This window comes from Panulirus ornatus, chromosome 62 (genome assembly GCF_036320965.1).
Source record: "Panulirus ornatus isolate Po-2019 chromosome 62, ASM3632096v1, whole genome shotgun sequence".
Classification (NCBI taxonomy): domain Eukaryota; kingdom Metazoa; phylum Arthropoda; class Malacostraca; order Decapoda; family Palinuridae; genus Panulirus; species Panulirus ornatus.
In genome coordinates this window covers 4252325-4273305 of record NC_092285.1, presented here as the reverse complement: position 1 = coordinate 4273305, position 20981 = coordinate 4252325, and the positions used below count along the sequence as shown (strand labels likewise).

At 39.2% G+C, this 20981-nt stretch overlaps 1 protein-coding gene across 2 annotated transcripts in view; it reads left to right on the top strand.

The window, feature by feature from the left end:
• Nucleotides 1–20981, top strand: part of Chsy (Chondroitin sulfate synthase) — an 85074-nt gene that overhangs the window by 40713 nt on the left and 23380 nt on the right. For both annotated transcript variants that reach the window (XM_071697001.1, XM_071697002.1), the window contains exons 3-8: nt 3148–3288; nt 3613–3745; nt 8289–8466; nt 14834–15002; nt 17339–17476; nt 20848–20947. In XM_071697001.1, the coding sequence (XP_071553102.1) occupies nt 3148–3288; nt 3613–3745; nt 8289–8466; nt 14834–15002; nt 17339–17476; nt 20848–20947 (859 nt within the window). The remainder of the gene's footprint in view (nt 1–3147; nt 3289–3612; nt 3746–8288; nt 8467–14833; nt 15003–17338; nt 17477–20847; nt 20948–20981) is intronic.

Here is a 20981-nt window from a genome sequence, read left to right as displayed (position 1 = left end):
ATGAAAAAGTATCCAAATTAACATTTTTTTCATTATCTCTTTGTATTAGTTATGGAAACTACAAATTTCCTTTTGTTTGGTTTGGAAATAGAAACCATTAGTGCTTGAAAACTATGAAATTTTTTTCTTTAATAAAAGAAAAATCATAAAATTAAAGATAGTTAATCCCACTACTGTAGGCAAGTCTCTTTTTTGCTTTTAGTTTCATCTACCACAGTTGATGTAACTGAGAAAAACATTTAGATATTTATTGGCGGAATGCGTGCATAGTGCCATTGTACAAAGGCAAAGGGGATAAGAGTGAGTGCTCAAATTACAGAGGTATAAGTTTGTTGAGTATTCCTGGTAAATTATATGGGAGGGTATTGATTGAGAGGGTGAAGGCATGTACAGAGCATCAGATTGGGAAAGAGCAGTGTGGTTTCAGAAGTGGTAGAGGATGTGTGGATCAGGTGTTTGCTTTGAAGAATGTATGTGAGAAATACTTAGAAAAGCAAATGGATTTGTATGTAGCATTTATGGATCTGGAGAAGGCATATGATAGAGTTGATAGAGATGCTCTGTAGAAGGTATTAAGAATATATGGTGTGGGAGGAAAGTTGTTAGAAGCAGTGAAAAGTTTTTATCGAGGATGTAAGGCATGTGTACGTGTAGGAAGAGAGGAAAGTGATTGGTTCTCAGTGAATGTAGGTTTGCGGCAGGGGTGTGTGATGTCTCCATGGTTGTTTAATTTGTTTATGGATGGGGTTGTTAGGGAGGTAAATGCAAGAGTTTTGGAAAGAGGGGCAAGTATGAAGTCTGTTGGGGATGAGAGAGCTTGGGAAGTGAGTCAGTTGTTGTTCGCTGATGATACAGCGCTGGTGGCTGATTCATGTGAGAAACTGCAGAAGCTGGTGACTGAGTTTGGTAAAGTGTGTGAAAGAAGAAAGTTAAGAGTAAATGTGAAAAAGAGCAAGGTTATTAGGTACAGTAGGGTTGAGGGTCAAGTCAATTGGGAGGTGAGTTTGAATGGAGAAAAACTGGAGGAAGTGAAGTGTTTTAGATATCTGGGAGTGGATCTGGCAGCGGATGGAACCATGGAAGTGGAAGTGGATCATAGGGTGGGGGAGGGGGCGAAAATTCTGGGGGCCTTGAAGAATGTGTGGAAGTCGAGAACATTATCTCGGAAAGCAAAAATGGGTATGTTTGAAGGAATAGTGAGAAATACTTAGAAAAGCAAATGGATTTGTATGTAGCATTTATGGATCTGGAGAAGGCATATGATAGAGTTGATAGAGATGCTCTGTGGAAGGTATTAAGAATATATGGTGTGGGAGGAAAGTTGTTAGAAGCAGTGAAAAGTTTTTATCGAGGATGTAAGGCATGTGTACGTGTAGGAAGAGAGGAAAGTGATTGGTTCTCAGTGAATGTAGGTTTGCGGCAGGGGTGTGTGATGTCTCCATGGTTGTTTAATTTGTTTATGGATGGGGTTGTTAGGGAGGTAAATGCAAGAGTTTTGGAAAGAGGGGCAAGTATGAAGTCTGTTGGGGATGAGAGAGCTTGGGAAGTGAGTCAGTTGTTGTTCGCTGATGATACAGCGCTGGTGGCTGATTCATGTGAGAAACTGCAGAAGCTGGTGACTGAGTTTGGTAAAGTGTGTGGAAGAAGAAAGTTAAGAGTAAATGTGAAAAAGAGCAAGGTTATTAGGTACAGTAGGGTTGAGGGTCAAGTCAGTGTCAAGTCAATTGGGAGGTGAGTTTGAATGGAGGAAAACTGGAGGAAGTGAAGTGTTTTAGATATCTGGGAGTGGATCTGGCAGTGGATGGAACCATGGAAGCGGAAGTGGATCATAGGGTGGGGGAGGGGGCGAAAATTCTGGGGGCCTTGAAGAATGTGTGGAAGTCGAGAACATTATCTCGGAAAGCAAAAATGGGTATGTTTGAAGGAATAGTGGTTCCAACAATGTTGTATGGTTGCGAGGCGTGGGCTATGGATAGAGTTGTGCGCAGGAGGATGGATGTGCTGGAAATGAGATGTTTGAGGACAATGTGTGGTGTGAGGTGGTTTGATCGAGTGAGTAACGTAAGGGTAAGAGAGATGTGTGGAAATAAAAAGAGCGTGGTTGAGAGAGCAGAAGAGGGTGTTTTGAAGTGGTTTGGGCACATGGAGAGAATGAGTGAGGAAAGATTGACCAAGAGGATATATGTGTCGGAGGTGGAGGGAACGAGGAGAAGAGGGCGACCAAATTGGAGGTGGAAAGATGGAGTGAAAAAGATTTTGTGTGATCGGGGCCTGAACATGCAGGAGGGTGAGAGGAGGGCAAGGAATAGAGTGAGTTGGAGCGATGTGGTATACCGGGGTTGACGTGCTGTCAGTGGATTGAATCAAGGCATGTGAAGCGTCTGGGGTAAACCATGGAAAGCTGTGTAGGTATGTATATTTGCGTGTGTGGACGTATGTATATACATGTGTATGGGGGGGGTTGGGCCATTTCTTTCGTCTGTTTCCTTGCGCTACCTCACAAATGCGGGAGACAGCGACATAGTATAAAAAAAAAAAAAAAATTTGTGCAGTATATGATGGCTACTATGAAGTGGAATAACTTGCATCGTAGGGGCATAGATATTCATGCTTCTGGTAAATGACGAACTGTAGACTGATATGCTTTGATGTATTGATATTTTTATGACTGATTGGTACAAAGACCTTCCAAAAATTCTGTACATCTACTCATGCTTCTCTAATGGGTCTGACTGTAGACTGATATCTACTTTGATGTATTGCTATTTTATGACTGGTCGATACAATGATCTTTCAAAAATTCTGTTCAACTATCTTTCTGAGACAAGGTAAAATGAAAAAAAAAGAGTATCTTTGAGAAAGGCTTATAAGTCTATGGAAACTAGATTATAGTGTGTGAGGTATCTTAAAACTGAAGTTGCCTACAGGATATGGATAGATAGATAGTTAAAGATAATAATGATTTTCGTATTTTTCTAATGTAGTTTTTATCAGATGTATCTGAAAACTTTGTCTCATCCATTAACTGTGGCATTGATTATTTTGAAACTCTCTTGAATCCTATAATCGATTATCTTATTCTTTATGATTGGCATAAAATCCAGAGCTCTTATTTATATGGCTGAAGTGCTCCATTGCTATTTCCAGATGCAAAATATTTTATACCACAATGGAAGTGGCACTGAAGCTTTCACAGGGCCACTTAAACAACGGGAGGTACACAGGGCCATTACTCTCCATCCCATTAAGAACCATTTGCATCTTTATCGTCTTCATGCCTATATTCAAGTAAGCACTGGTTCACTTTTGTAATGGTTTTATACCTCACCCAGATCTCTCATAAATACAGTTTATTGGCATTCAAATGTACAGAAATATTAGATATTCTATATTATTGTTTTTATATAAAGGCTGGTCTTAGTTTGCAAAGGTAATTAACATTGTATCACATGTAGTTTTAAGAATACTTTTAGGTGTATGATGCAGCAAGACGTTTTGCTCTCATTTTATACAGCTGTAATTTTTTTAATGTTAACAAGCATTCATATACTTGTCAGTTAAATAATGTATTGTTTATTAAAAAAAGAAATTAGGTATTATTCTTTGTAACAGGGTTTAAATGTGCGGTCAAGTGAAGCAGAGTTAGTGCACCTCATTCGTGAAATGGCAAAGATTAAGGAAGAAGCTGGGCTACCTATGCCACATCTGGATGACCCATTCAGTGGAACCTTCATTAATCATTTGGGTAATGTTTGAAGCTCTGTGCATGCCACCACCCTCTCAGTCACCACTCTCCTATACAACTTACCAGGTACACTGAATACACTTACACCTCTGTAATTTGGATATTCACTTTTGTCCCTCATATCTTTATTCAACAGCACTGTACAGGCACTCTACCAGTGCTTTGGCATGTTCCCTTGAGCCACACATACATACATTTAAAATCCTAGCTAATCTGTCAACATCACAATTACCTCACTTTCTAAAGAAATTCAACTGCAGCCCCATCCAATCCAGCTGCTTGCTGCACTTCATCATATGCCAGGCTTCACTACCTTTTCTCTGTTCTTCAAACCTCTTGCCATGTCTCTCTTTGCATACCTCCACATCCAAAACATCCCACATTTCCCGCAGCACTGTACAGGCACTCTACCCGTGCTTTGGCATGACCCCTTGAGCCACACATACATACATTTAAAATCCTAGCTAATCTGTCAATATCACAATTACCTCTATTTCTAAAGAAATTCAACTGCAGCCCCATCCAATCCAGCTGCTTGCTGCACTTCATCATATGCCAGGCTTTCACTACCTCTCCTCTGTTCTTCAAACCTCTTGCCATGTCTCTCTTTGCATACCTCCACATCCAAAACATCCCACATTTCCCACCTTATCATCAAACACATTCAACAATCCTACAGAATCCTTACACAGTCTTTATCATTTTTGCCAATTACCACTTCCCCATTTGGCCCTTTCACTGATGTTCCCATTTGTTGTTTTGTTTTTCTCACACGGTTAATCTGTTTCCAAGATATGTTCTCATTTTCCCTGAATTTTGCTGATACTCCCTAACCCCAACTCTCATTTGCCTTCTTTTTCAGTCTGTACCTTCACCTCGATCTCATGCTTCTTTTTGTACATTTTCCAGTCACTTGTCCTCCTTCCCTGCAAATAATGCCAATACATCTATCTTTTTTTTTTCACTAGCAACTTAACTTCCTCATCCCACCACTCTCCACAGCCTTTTCATACTTGACAGCCTCCCACCTTCTGCATGCCACACTTTTCTCTCACACATGTAAGCAGTGCTTCCCTAAATACTTCCTGCTCCTCACCCATTCCCCTACCTTCATTTACTCTTATCTTTTGCCAATCTACACCTAGTCTCTCTTGATATGTCTTCACACAACCCTCTTGTCCAGGCACACACACTTTCACAAACCTCATCCCACCCATATTGTTTTTCTTTTTTCTTAGAGCCTCATACATACCTTCAATCTTGCCTCTACCAAGAAATGATCAGACATCCCACCAGCTTCCCCTATCAGCACATTTACATCCAAAGTATCTCCTTTGCATATCTATCAGATAGTACATAATCCATTATTGCCTGCTCTCCATCAACCCTTCTCACCCACATAGACTCATTTATGTCCCTCTTTTGAAATAAGGCATTCTCATCACCAGTCCTTTTTAGAGCATACAACTTCGCTAGTTATTCACCATTTTCATTCACAAATTGTGGCACCTCATGCACTCTTTTTGGATCCTCAACTGCCTCTTACATTCTTTTCACCCATCACTAGTGCTTGATCCCCTGCAGTAAAACTGCTCACTTAGCTCCTCCCAAAACAATCTCTTTTCCTTAGTCCCCTGTTTCCAAGTGCATAAGCACTAATGATCACCTACCTCTTGTGATCCACTTTCATTTTTACCCATTTCAGTCTGAGGCTCATTTCTTTGCACTTTTACTCGTTCCTAGCACTCCTTCAGCAGCATTGCTACCCCTTTCTCAGTTCTTGCCATCACTTTAACCCCTGATTCTACTTTCTTTAACTTTATTTCTTTCACATCTCAAAGATTTATGTTTCTCAAACATACTAGCTATATCTTACCTGTTTGCATGATAAGGTGAGGGAGTTTTACACTCATTGAGCCCCCATCTCAGAAAATCTCCTATCATTTATTTTCACAAGTTTATGTATACTTTATGCATTAACCATGTCCTCAGTTGTTTTATTCCATTCATCCACCTCTCTTGTACTGTAAAAGTACTTTACATCTTGTTTAACAAGCTTCTTGCATAATTTCATGTTATGTCTACTGACTGTTCTCTCCTTATATCATTCAATGAATTGTTCACTGTTTATGTTATGTTTTAGAAACTTAAAGGTTGTGATCAGTTGTGTGTAATTAATTATATGGATTTGTATGTAGCATTTATGGATCTGGAGAAGGCATATGATAGAGTTGATAGAGATGCTCTGTGGAAGGTATTAAGAATATATGGTGTGGGTGACAAATTGTTAGAAGCAGTGAAAAGTTTTTATCGAGGATATAAGGCATGTGTACGTGTAGGAAGAGAGGAAAGTGATTGGTTCTCAGTGAATGTAGGTTTGCGGCAGGGGTGTGTGATGTCTCCATGGTTGTTTAATTTGTTTATGGATGGGGTTGTTAGGGAGGTGAATGCAAGAGTATTGGAAAGAGGGGCAAGAATGAAGTCTGTTGTGGATGATAGAGCTTGGGAAGTGAGTCAGTTGTTGTTCGCTGATGATAACGCGCTGGTGGCTGATTCATGTGAGAAAATGCAGAAGCTGGTGACTGAGTTTGGTAAAGTGTGGAAAGAAGAAAGTTAAGAGTAAATGTGAATAAGAGCAAGGTTATTAGGTACAGTAGGGTTGAGGGTCAAGTCAATTGGGAGGTGAGTTTGAATGGAGAAAAACTGGAGGAAGTAAAGTGTTCTAGATATCTGGAAGTGGATCTGGCAGCGGATGGAACCATGGAAGCGGAAGTGAATCATAGGGTGGGGGAGGGGGCGAAAATCCTGGGAGCCTTGAAGAATGTGTGGAAGTCGAGAACATTATCTCAGAAAGCAAAAATGGGTATGTTTGAAGGAATAGTGGTTCCAACAATGTTGTATGGTTGCAAGGCGTGGGCTATGGATAGAGTTGTGCGCAGGAGGGTGGATGTGCAGGAAATGAGATGTTTGAGGACAATGTGTGGTGTGAGGTGGTTTGATCGAGTAAGTAATGTAAGGGTAAGAGAGATGTGTGGAAATAAAAAGAGCGTGGTTGAGAGAGCAGAAGAGGGTGTTTTGAAATGGTTTGGGCACATGGAGAGAATGAGTGAGGAAAGATTGACCAAGAGGATATATGTGTCAGAGGTGGAGGGAACGAGGAGAAGTGGGAGACCAAATTGGAGGTGGAAAGATGGAGTGAAAAAGATTTTGTGTGATCGGGGCCTGAACATGCAAGAGGGTGAAAGACGGGCAAGGAATAGAGTGAATTGGATCGATGTGGTATACCGGGGTTGACGTGCTGTCAGTGGATTGAATCAGGGCATGTGAAGCGTCTGGGGTAAACCATGGAAAGCTGTGTGGGGCCTGGATGTGGAAAGGGAGCTGTGGTTTCGGGCATTATTGCATGACAGCTAGAGACTGAGTGTGAACGAATGGGGCCTATGTTGTCTTTTCCTAGCACTACCTCGCACACATGAGGGGGGAGGGGGATGGTATTCCATGTGTGGCGAGGTGGCGATGGGAATGAATAAAGGCAGACAGTGTGAATTGTGTGCATGGGTATATATGTATGTGTCTGTGTGTGTATATATATGTGTACATTGAGATGTATAGGTATGTATATTTGCGTGTGTGGACGTGTGTGTATATACATGTGTATGGGGGTGGGTTGGGCCATTTCTTTCGTCTGTTTCCTTGCGCTACCTCGCAAACGCGGGAGACAGCGACAAAGGAAAATAAATAAATAAAATAATAATTTGTTCTGTTCAGGGAGATGGTTTTACACTCATGGGGCCCTATCTCTTGAACATTCTTTACTATCATACAGCTTCTTAAATTCATGTATCCTGTCTACAGAACCATGTCCACAGTCATTCTGTTCCATTCATCCAATGCTCATATACTATAAAAATAATTCTTTTTAGCATTTTTAACAAGTTTCTCGCTTGATTTCATGCTTTGTAATGTCGTTGCTTTACCCTTACATTTCTTTAAGAACCATCTGCTGTCTGTTGTCATCATCAGTCTGTCTTAAAGACTTGAAGGCTGTGATCAGGCCACCCCTCTCTCTTCTCTTCTCCAAGTAGGGCACATTCAAAGCCTTTATCCGTTCCATGTAACTCAGCTCTCATAATAATGGTACCATCTTTGTTGGCCTTCTCTGGAGCTTCATTAGCTCTTTGTACTTCTTTAAGTGTGGTTTTTGTGTGTGTGTGTGTGTAAATGAAGGGATAAACAAAAACAGGTGAAAAAGACAAACAAATTTGACATGTTTATCAGGATCTGAATGTTTACTACAACGAATGCTGAAATAATCAAAGAAAATTAAACACGTATATTAAGCAGTTCTTATTGCCTGGTTGTATGTTTATTTATCATTCCACAAGCTCTGAAAAAGTAAAGCTTCAAGCAAACACTCTCAGATCAGACAGTGAATCATAAGAAAAACATACGTATATCTAATGCCTTTTACAATTAAGCATCAACTTAGGTTCTTTGCCCAATCTTAAATGACCCTCTCCTAACTTAATGTTCTCCTAACTAGGAACCGATGGTACTCTCCAGAAGTGGATGCCAAGCATTGAAGAAGAAGTACTCCACTGGGACTTTTTCAGTAGGGCAGCATTCCAACTAGGGGATGCAAACCCCCGACACAAGCCCACTTCTGGCATGAATGAGGGAATAAATGATGTTGTTCGAGATGTAATGGAAATGATTAATAGGTAAGATTTTGCTCTTTACCTTAAACTATCAAATCTTTTATGGAATACCCTTCATTTAATCGTATGAGATCTTTTTTCCAAGAAGGTAGCTGTTCATAGTTTTTTAATTCATACATTGTTTGCCATTTAAATAGATTCATCTCTTTACAGACTTAAAGGGCATATGCACATAATATACAGGCGATTATAATAATATTACTAAACTGAGGATTTACTGTAAAGGTAAGCTGTCCAGTTTGTAATTAGTATCATTGTGTGGCTCACTGATTTATCTCATGAAACTAAACATTTTAATGTGGAATTAAGTGAAAACCTTCATGTAAGTAATGCAAGTGTCAGTGTAGAATTACTGTTTTGTCATACTCATAATCACTCTCACGTATTGTTGAGTGAAATATACTCGGCTTTCATCCCAGTCATGTAACTGTTGCTGTTTCTTGATTCTTATTTTTTCTTATTCCCCTGGATCTATTACCGTTTTCTTGTATTTTTGAGCAACTATACTAAGAAACTTTTTTTTTCTTTTAAAAACAATAGGTAGCTGTTTTTATTTTGTGGGCAAGTTGGACTTTCAGAGAGTTCTCTAGAATATATTTTTGGCATTGCTACAGTGCATAGTTGCATCTGACACTGATATATAGAAGTGTAGTTCAGATGGGCGAGAGAAGGAGCACACGTGTGTACTTTGCAAAAATACATTAAATATCTGACAACAATGGAAACATATACAAAGTTTCTGCTGCATTGTGGTTGGTCTGGTTACACTTGCTGTGTATCAGTGTTGCATCCTTGAAATAACCACAGGTTGAGCATCCCTGATATGAATGCTCCAAAATCCAAAACGTTTTGAGCAGCAATATGGTGTTACAGTTGGAAAATTTCACACTTGACCTCACTTGCCCATGCTAAGCTCTGATGCTCTTTTGGCGGCAATTTGTTACAAACCATTGTCACCAGTAGACCTGCGTACATTACTAACTTTTTTCTTATTCTCTGTTCTGTGTGAATAAGTGTAAGAAAATAATTGCTTGTCAGTAGCAATAAATTCAGGGTCAGGAATGAAGGTGATGCCAAACAACCTCTGATTATCCACATGAGCAGTTGAGGTTGTGATACCTTAGCTTTCTGATGGTTCAGTGTTATACAAGCTTTGTTTCATGCACGAATTATTAAAGGTATTGTATACATTACCTTCAGGTGATGTTTGTAAGTTGTATATGAAATATAAATGTATTTCGTGTTTAGACTTGGGTCTCATCCCCAAGGTATTTCATTATCTATTATCCATCATGACAAATGTGGAAAAGAGGATGGCTTGGAAACAAATGGGTCAGAGCTGAGACATACCTCAACTTTTTGAACATTCAACTGTCTTCCTCAGGAAATACTGATTCTAGCATTTGGTGGGACCATATTCCGCAGGAAGTGATTGTCACACAGTTGGACACCTTGTTGTGTTGCTCTCTGATTGGATCACTTGTCCTGCTGCCTCCACCTGTTCACAGCGATCTCTGCTGCCTGACGTGACCAGCAGATGGTTATTCTTGATCCCTTCCCCTAGGTAAGCTTTCACACTATCACTAAACAGTCAACACCAAGGCAACTAAAGGCAAGTTGGGTTCATCTGCTGGTCACAGGCAACGGAGAAGGCTGTGAATTTGGTGGAAGCAGCAGGACAAGTGATCCAATCAGACAGCAACACACCAAGGTGTATGACTGGGTGACCATCACTTGCTGGGGAACACAGTCCTGCCAAATGCTAGAATCAGTATCTCCTGAGGAAGATGGTTGGAGAGTCAAAATGTTGAGGTATGTCTTAGCTCAAACCTGTTTGTCCCCACTATCATCCAGTTTTCCACATCTCTGTGTATATGCAAATATTCCAAAATCTAAAAAATCCAAAATCCAAAACACTTCTGGTCCTAGCCATTTCAGATAAGAGATACTCAACCTTTAGTGATTTTTGAAGAAATTGAGGAAAACAAAGAATTTAGACACTGAGTGAACTGATCTGGGATAGTACCATTGGGATAAAATTTTCCTATTCCTGGGTCTTCAAAATACAGTTAGAGAAACAAAAAAAGGAATAGCATGGACTGATATTACATCATTTTAGTCAAACTTGGATTAAATAGTACACATTATTTTTGATGAAATTTTAATCAAAGTGAGACGACCTGAGACGACCCATAAATTTGAACACCTATGGCATGTAGGACAAGATACTGCTGGTATCTGTAATGTAATTTTTTGGTAAACATAAATGAAAAGCCATCAAGGAAACAGATATGATTTGTTTTGAATTACCATATGAGAAAAAATGTGAATGGAGACATAGAGGAAAAGTTCAGAGCGAGCAAACTCCTTATGAGTCTCATGGCCAGGATGTAACAGCTTGCAGGGCCTAGAACTGGAAACAAAAGAGGGGAATGGAATGAAACTGATTTCCCTTGAGAGAAAATAGAGGGAAAGGTAAAGAGTTTGAGACACCAATGATAGACCAAAAGGAGTATATATATAAAATGAATATAATTTGTGTACTTGCAGCAGATATCACCCCCTCAATACAGTATTTCAAGAGGGCCATTGAGAGTATGCTCCTGCACTCAGCCCCAAGGCCTGCTTTTGGAACCATGTCTTCATAAGAAATGCATGACATCTTTTTTATATGCACTAAATGTCCTTTGGAGAGAAAGTCTAGTCTGAATCTGACTCAGACTTACCCAACCTCAGAAATGTGAAAGCAAAGCAGTCCTAAAAAGCTATCAACCGTAGTGTAAACATCTCACATCATTAAAATCTTCAGAAGAGTCCTAAGAGGCAAGCTGATGGAATTTATGGTAATGAGCAATCTACATAATCCAGGACAACATGGTTTTAGTTCAGGAAGATCTTGCCTCTCTTAGTTGCTTGACTACCATGATAGGGTTGTTAAAGCTCGGGAAAACATTGAAAATGCTGACGTGATTTACACTGACTTTGCAAAAGCATTTGGCAAATATGACCTTGGCATCTTTTCACATGAATTGTGAAAATGGGAACAACCAAAAAAATTGGGAGATGGATTTACTGCTTTTTAACTCATAGATGACAATGCATTGTCATAAGCCATGCCATCTCCAGTGCCTCCACACTGAAATTCTCAGTTCCCCATGGAATTGTACTTGCACCCCTCCTGCTCCTTGTTCTTGTATCTGACACATTGACAGGTACATGAGCTACAGTTTCATATCATCCTTTGCAGATGATACAAGAGTAAGTGGGCAACGGAGACCAACATGCTTTTCAATGGAGATAAGTTTCAACTCCTCTGGTATGGAAAAAATGAAGAAATCAAAATCAAAACTGATTATCAGACAGACACAGGCACTATCACAAACCAGTTGAATTTTGTGAAAACCAGTGACCATGTCATTCAAAGTGAAAATTCTTGCATGAATTAAATATTCTTGTATTCTAACATCACCCAAAAGACTGGCAAAACTGTAGAAATAGAGCATTTTCAGGGATCTTTTACAGCCCATATGAATGTGGTAAAGATACTAGATTACTGGGAATAGCTGAAATCTAGAAGGCTGTACTCCCTGGGACACAGACAGATGAAGTATATCATCATCTAAACCTGGAAAAATACAGGAATGTGTGGTTCCCAACTTACATTTGAAAATATCCTACTGGCATGACAGGCTTTGTAAAATACTACCTCTGAAATCCCAAGATGTGATATGCACTAAAAGAGAGGTCAACTTAAACATTTGGGGTACAAGACTCCTAACACTTTGCCTGCTACCATCAGAAACAAGATGGCAGAAATTTAAGAGTGCACTGTGCAAGTACCTACAAGGTCTGCTTGACCATCCAGGCTGTTGGCGCTATATGGACCTGAATTGTGTGGTTTCCAACAGCTTGGCCGACCAGTGATGGAATCCAGCCTGAAGACTTCATCATGTATGCATTAGGTAAACACACTGAGAGTTGAATGTTTACAGGGGATTCTGCTTGAGTCACCATTATATTTATGAAATATATGTCGAATGGTAAAGATAAATGGGTATGAAGTGCTTACTTGCTGCTATTCATTAAATATCATCCAACATTGGCTTGATGGTTTTTGGATTTGGTTGTGATTACCATAATCTCTTGTTAACATCATTTTCCAGCTCATTTTATTTTTTGATTGTGCACATCTGAATGTTGGCTTTGCTTGACAAGAAAAAAGTTCTTTATTCATAACATCATGGCTAGCTGAAGATCCAGTTGTTCCAAGGTTGCCTATCCAAGTTAATTTGAATAGTTGTTTGAATAGCTAAATGGTTTCTCAAAGCAACCTCAGAAACTCATTTTCTTCTCCCTCACTTACTTGAAGGCAAAACCAAAATGAGTTTTTCAAGTTTTGCTGTTGGGTCTTGGAGTTTGAGGTTGTGGTGATTATTGGTAACAGAAATATGTTCTGGAAGTTCTTCATGTGCCATCTCATGAGTTGAATAAGTAGTTTTGAAATATTTTTTATGCCCAATTGCTTCTCCACCTTAAGTGAGGTAGCATCAGGAACAAATGGACAATGGCCTCATTTGCACTCATCTACTTTATTATTTTACTTAATTGCTGTTATCCACAACAGCGAGGTAGCTCCAGGAAAAAGATGAAGAATGGCATATCCTCTTATATACACATATATGTACATAAATGCCCATATACATATCAACATATACATTCCTATGAGTCCAGGGGGAATATACTTGATCACTCACAAAATTGTGATCCTTTCCATGCATATACATATGTACACTTGTACATATTTATACTTCCTTGCCTTCATCCATTCCTAGCACAACCCCACCCCATAGGAAAGCATCACTACTCCCTGCCTCAGCGAGGTAGCGCCAGGGAAACAGACAAAAAGGCCACATTCATTCTTACTCAGTCTTTAGCTGTCATGTGTAATGTATCGAAACCACATCTCCCTATCAACATCCTGGCCCAACAGACCTTTCCATGGTTTACTCCAAACATCTCACATGCCCTGGTTCAGTCCATTGACAGCACGTCGACCCTGGTATACCACGTCGTTCCAATTCACTCTGTTCCTTGCACACCTCTCACCCTCCTGTATATTCAGGCCCCAATCGCTCTAATTCTTTTTCATCCCATCCTTCCACCTACAATTTGGTCTCTCACTTCTCCTTGTTCCCTCCACCTTTGACACATATCCTCTTTGTCTATCTTTCCTTACTCATTCTCTATATATGCCCAAACCATTTCAACACACCCTCTTGTGCTCTCTCAACCATACTCTTTTATTTCCACACATCTCTCTTACCTTTTCAGTACTTACTCGATCAAACCATCTCACACCACATATTGTCCTCAAACACCTCATTTCCAACATATCCACCCTCCTCTGCACAACCCTATCTATAGCTCATGCCTTGCAACCACATAATATTGTTGGAACTACTGTTCCTTCAAACATACCCATATTTGAGCTCCGAAATAATGTTCTCTCTTTCCACACATTCTTCATCTCTCTCAAAACCTTCGCACCCTTCCCCATCCAGTGACTCACTTCTGCTTCCATGGTTCCATTTACAGCTAAGTTCACTCCCAGATATCTAAAACACTTCACTTCCTCCAATTTTTCTTCATTCAAACCTACATCCCAATTAACTTGTCCCTCAACCCTACTGAACCTAATAACCTTGCTCTTATTCACATTTACTCTCGACTTTCTCCTTTCACACACTTTTCCAAACTCTGGCACCAACTTCTGCAGTTTCTCACTCGAATTAGCCACCATAGCTGTATCATCGATGAACAATGACTGATACACTTCCCAGGCCCTATCATCCCCAACACTTGCATATTCGCTCCTCTCTCCAAAACACTTGCATTCACCTCCCTAACCACTATAATTGTGATACAAAATATACTCAAACCAGAGTCTACTATACATAGTCAAACCTTACAAGCTATTCCATGTACCTTGACTGCTTCACATGCCCTAATTTGGTTTATGGACAAAACAACACCCCTACATACCACATCTGTCCAAATCTGTTTGTCAGAACATAATGGACAAAATTGCCATGAATCATGTTTTTTGGAAATTACTTACAAATTTGTTTCAGATATGGCATATGACAAAATGAATTATTTAGTAACTCGTATTTCTTAAATGAGCTAAGCAGCTTTATAGATAGGAAATAGCATATCACCATAGATATATTATAGACTGTATTTGTATTACAGTATTTTTACATGCATATAGAATTAAGTATGATATGTTATTGCTTTTGATATTACATGTAATTCATTCCTTCTCAGTTGCGAATGAACTGGTAATATTTCTTCTCTGTATAACTTGCAGAGTATCGAAGGAGCGAGGACGAGTGATTGACTTTAAGGAGGTGCTATATGGGTATATTAGGTGGCATCCAACCCTGGCTTTGGAGTATATCATAGATATGTTGCTACTATACAAGAAGTATCGTGGCAAAAAGATGACTGTGCCAGTTCGCAGACATGCTTATTTGCAAGTAAGTCATGGGTTACATTGTAGTGTCTCTTTCAAAATGAAAAACTTATTTAGGATCTCTTTGTATTCCCTTATATTTTCCAGTGTCCTGCTGTTATTTGATAGATATCCATTTATATCTGGATTAAGATTTTGTCTCTTTCTTAGTTTTAGATCAGACTTGGCTGCAATGTAATTATGTTATTTCATAGAATCCATTTGTAGTATTACCCCAATCTCTGCCACAGTCCAAATAACCCGTGCATAGACTGTGTGTGGGATTCTCAATTATTTTTTAAAGAAAAGAAATCCAGGAAGGAGTGAAATGGATAAAGAATGCGAGGGACGCATGCAAAGAAAAGGATATGTGGAGACTCATGCTATGGCCACCTTCTTGATAGGAATCCCTGGAGGAAATGATCATCAGAGATATAGATAGATAGATGTGTGATGTCACTGATTGTTTAAGGATAGAGTGGTTGGAGATATTAATGCCAAGGTTTTACAGGGAGGGGCAAGTGTATGGCATATTGGGGGTGGAGGAGCATGGTTGATGAATTATTAGCTGTTTGGACATGACTCAGCTTTGGTGGCAGATCTGAGAGACTCCAGATACTTGTGACAGAATTTGGAGTGTGTAAGAGTAAAGAGCAGAAAGTGAGTGTGAACAAATGTAAGCTAACAAAATGCAGCAGAGATGAGACAGAATGATTTGAGAGTAAAATTGAATGAGGAGGACCTGGAGGAAGTGCAGTATTCTACTCACCTGGAAGTGAACATTATAGTGGATGGGACCTTGGAGACTGAAGTATATCGTAGGGTGGGAGAGGGAATTAAGTTCTTGGATGCACTGATAAGTATGTGAAAGGAGAGGCCATTGTCTTTAAGGGCAATGAAGAATACATTTGAAAATATAGTAGTCCTCACAGTGTTGTATGGAGGAGAGTCTTAAAACCAAAATACAAAAGAACAGAAGAGGGTGGACATGTCACAAATGAAATGCCTGGGGACAATATGCGGTGTGAGGCAGGTTGATCATGTAAAGAGTGACATTGTAAGAGAAAGCTGTTGTAGTAGTGCAGTATGATTGAGAGAGTTTACTAAGGTTTGCTGAAGTAGTTTCACGTAAGAAGAGGATTAGCAAGGAGAGATTGACTAAGAGGATGTGCAAGTCAGAATTTTGGGGAGCAAGGGAGAGAGCTTGATTAAGAAGATGGACAGGTGGAGTGAAAAGGGTTTTAATGTACTGGGGCTTGAACATTCAAGAGAGTGTTCATGGATCATGGACTTATCCGAACAGTGATCACCATTAGTTAACAGAAAGATGAAATAAACTGGATGCATGCACGGGATATAATTAGTTGGATAAAATGGTATAAAATGCTTTGGAGCATTGTGGTATATTGGGGGTAGAATGGATGTGCTGTCAGGCATAACCAGAGTATATGAAGCAGTCATGGAAAAACCACAGAATTGTCTCAGGCTTGGCTGCAGGTTAGTTTAATGAGAGTTACCCCATCAGAAAGTAAAGGGGTTAGAGAGTCATAACCCCCAGGGATCCAAGGGTTACAGAGTCCTTCATGCTTGTGGTCCAAGGACTCTCAAGCTTGTGGAACACTAACCTGGAGAGAGAGTTTTACTTTCTTCAAAACTTAAAATTTTGTGTGTTAGTGGAGATATGCATTGGCTGTTTTCTCACATGACACTAATTTACTATGGAAAATGATGAAAAAAGTGCCTGTAATATCAGCATGTAAAATCATGTTTCATATAAGCATACTGGACAGGTTGAGGCTGTGTCAGTGAACTCAGAGGTTGTATGCATCTCAAATACCCATGTAAATGGGAATGAATATCACTTGTAAAGGAATAGATAGTAAACTGAAGGACAATGTTTGTTAGAGCCCATCTTGAATTGTTTTGTTTTTAAAGAATATTTGCATACAAACATGAAATCATGAAAATGGTAGTTGGCAGACAGAAAGATGCAGTCTTTCACTGAATGCGCACCATGACACGATGGCTGCAGTCTTCACTGAATGTGCATCGTGACACGATGGCTGCAGTCTTCCACTGAATGTGCACCATGACGTGATGGCTGCAGTCTTCCACTGAATGTGCACCATGATATGATGGCTGAACCCTCTTTGTTTACCTTCTCATCTGACAAAGCTCATTAATGGCAAGAGATGTGGGGACATTCTTCTCTTATGGTACTCTCTGTGATACCCAGAATGAGTCGCTTATGTTTAGATTATCTTGTTTTACATAAGCATGCATAATTATTGGTCTTTGGATGCTATAGATATAATTTTTGAGGTATGAATAAGATCTTGCACTAAAGGCCTTTTTTTCCAGGTTCCACTTGGTGCACTGTATGTTCGTGAATATGAACATAAAGGTTTTGAGGAAGAATTAGAACCATCAGGAATCCAGGAATTTGTGGAGGTTGTTGTGAAAGGCAGTCTTACTGACCTTTCAAAGCTTCATTATCAGGTAAGATTGTAACTTAAAGAAAACATATTCTAATATTTGAAGAGGTTTTAATTATTATAATTCATTTACTCATTTTATGTAGTATTTATTTCACTTTATTTCATTATACCTAATTGCTAGAAGCAGTGATAAGTTTTTACCAAGGATGTAAGGCATGTGTACAAGTAGGAAGAGAGGAAAGTGATTGGTTCCCTGTGATTGTCGGTTTGCAGCAGGGGTGCATGATGTCTCCATGGTTGTTTAATTTGTTTATGGATGGGGTGGTGAGGAAGGTGAATGCAAGAGTTTTGGAGAGAGGAGCAAGTATGCTGTCTGTTGTGGATGAGAGTGCTTGGGAAGTGAGTCAGTTTTTGTTCACTGATGATACAGCGCTGGTAGCTGATTCAGGTGAGAAAGTGCAGAAGTTGGTGACCGAGTTTGGTAAAGTGTGTGAAAGAACAAAGTTGAGAGTAAATGTGAATAAGAGCAAAGTTATTAGGTTCAGTAGGGTTGCAGGACAAGTTAATTGGGAGGTAAGTTTGAATGGAGAAAAACTGGAGGAAGTGAAGTGTTTTAGATATCTGGGAGTAGACTTAGCAGCGGATGGAACCATAGAGTCACAGGATGGGGGAGGGATCGAAGGTTCTGGGAGTGTTGAAGAATGTGTGGAAGTCAAGAACATTATCTTGGAGAGCAAAAATGGGTATGTTTGAAGGAATAGTGGTTCCAACAATGTTATATGGTTGTGAGGCATGGGCTATCGATAGAGTTGTGCAGAGGAGGGTGGATGTGTTGGATATGAAATGTTTAAGGACAATATATATGAGGAGGTTTGATCGAGGAAGTAATGAAAGGGTAAGAGAGATGTGTGGTAATGAAAAGAGAGAGCAGAAGAGGGTGTGTTGAAATGGTTAGGACACATGGAGAAAATGAGTGAGGAAAGATTGATAAAGAGGTTATATGTGTCAGAGTTGGAGGAAGAAGGATAAGCAGGAGACCAAGTTGGAGATGGAAGGATGGAGTGAAAAAGATTTTGAGGGATCGGGGCCTGAACATAGAGGAGGGTGAAAGGCGTGCAAGGAATGGAATGAATTGGAACGATGTGGTATACTGGGGTGGATGTACTGTCAATAGATTGAACTAGGGCATGTGAAACATCTGGGGTAAACCATGGAAAGGTCTGTGGTTCTTGGATGTATATGTAGAAATGTATATGTATGTATATGTGCATGTATGGGCGTTTGTGTATGTGTGGGTGGGTTGGGCCATTCCTTGTCTGTCTCCTTCCGCTGCCTTGCTAAAGCGAGAGATGGCTGTTAAGTATAATAAAAAAATTGATAATATGATATATGTGTGTGTGTGTGTATGTGTATGTCTAAGGAAAATCAGACATCATTGTGTCCTTTTACTACCAACCACAGAATTGAAATTAACAAGTAAGAGAAAACATATTAACTATCATCAAAACTGAAAAACCTTGAACTTAATGGGGAAAAAAGATCCTTGTTAATCTAGGCATGGCAACAAATTGAAGGGTAAAGGATATACAGTACACTATTATGAACTTGAAACCCTTTCAGCTACAAAGAAACAGCATCATTAAGTTTTCGAGAATATCATGGTATATACGTAATAGACATTTAGCTGAAATATATGGGAGCCTGCAAGAAAGGTCAAGAGACTACTTGGTGTACTACCAGCAAAATTAGAAAAGCCTGGAACTACTACAGAAACTTATAAAACTTCATAGATTGTGGAAATCAGTCCCAGATATATCCAATATTAATGATTATGTACTAAGCAAACAAGCAGAGAATAAAAGCATTATCTATCAAGCAAGACATGCCGTTGAAATTCTGTGCTAACCATGCTTTTTGGCAGAATCCCATCATAGGTACTCATTTTAATGTGCTCCACCTTTCCAGTGGTGTGGTCACAGTGTTTAACTCAGAACTGTGCCGCTAAACAAACCAGGGCTAGACAAAGCTACCTTCCAGCTGTGGAGTCCTGTGATATAAAATGTTGAATTGTTTTCATTACTAAATTTGAAATATGCCCTTTTGGACCCACATGTGTTCTCAGCAAGTATAAAGACATTTTTCAGTAGAACTGTATATATTAAAAGACAACAAATGACAAAGGAAACAAGTGAAATCTATCAGTACCAAAAGGAAATGAACATAGTTAAAACATTTTGTTTTGAGGATTTTTCTGATGTGGATCTGATTATCTTGTAACTGAAGAGACTGTGCAATCTCATACTCATGAGGACCCTTGCTATTGTTGGTGCACTGATATTCATGGCTTTATGGTACAGTACATGGTATTTTACATATACTCAAACCATAGAAAAATAAATGAAATTGTTTAGACACAAAGAATTTTAAAAAATTTCATACACAGAATAGTGATTCATTACTGATATGAGCGATCATTCACTAGTGAGTGATTGTGACCACGAAGGCATACATGTTGTCTGTTGAACAATAAGATAATGTTGACAAAAGAAAATTAAAAAAGTTTCAACAACATTGTGCAGCAATAGCAAGCAATCACTCTGGCAAGAATTACTGAGGTAAGCATTCCAACACACTTGGCTATATGTTAGTGATACATGCCATATTTTTACTGTGCATTATTGTATATAACCTCCTCACATTCTCTACGCCTATGAGTAAAAAGTGCCCAAATGAGTCTTGTTCTTCTAGCAAGCAAAAATAGCAGGGAAATCATTAGCATGGACGTAAAGTTAGATATTTTGAGGTGCTTTGATGCTGGTCATCGTAGTTTACATCGAAGACCAGAGTCAGTTTAACATCCTCTACGTACAGCAGTTAATCACGAGAAAGCTAAGTGTTCAGCTAAGTCTGGACGAATACTTCAAACACCCATCCCTAGAAGAAGTGCCAGACAATTATGGCTATTCATATGTATAGTCCCACCACACCTTCCGTACTCTTAACAGCATAACATGCAAGATCCAGATCCTTTTTGGGTAAGTGTTACCAAACTTAAATACAGTATTGTAAGTTTCATCTTAGAAACACTGATCATATACTGTATTGTATATTTCTTGACTTTCTTTTTTTATATGAAAGTTATAATGATAAATTATCCTCAAGAATGTAAGCCCATTTATTTCCAATCTATCCAATAGTGAAATGGATTTCATTATACAGATTTTTGCCTGTGTTGCTTATTTCAGGACAGTATCTCCAGTTTAAACCATGGTTAACGTACCCCAGGAGCAATATGGGCAGTGGAAGTTATAATGACAATATTAAATGCTGAATCATACCACTTACAAGCAAACAGCTGATATGATTAATTTCTGTTAGCTTTGGAAAAGATTTAATGAAAGTTTTAATGATAGTAACAATTTCATGTTTAAGGTTCCACCTGCGAAACCTCCTACACCTCAGCTGAAGCCAAAGAAAATCCATTTCATCTTACCTCTGGCGGGAAGATTTAAAACTTTTCAACGTTTTATGGGTATTTATTGATTTGGTTTTTCATTTATGGAAAA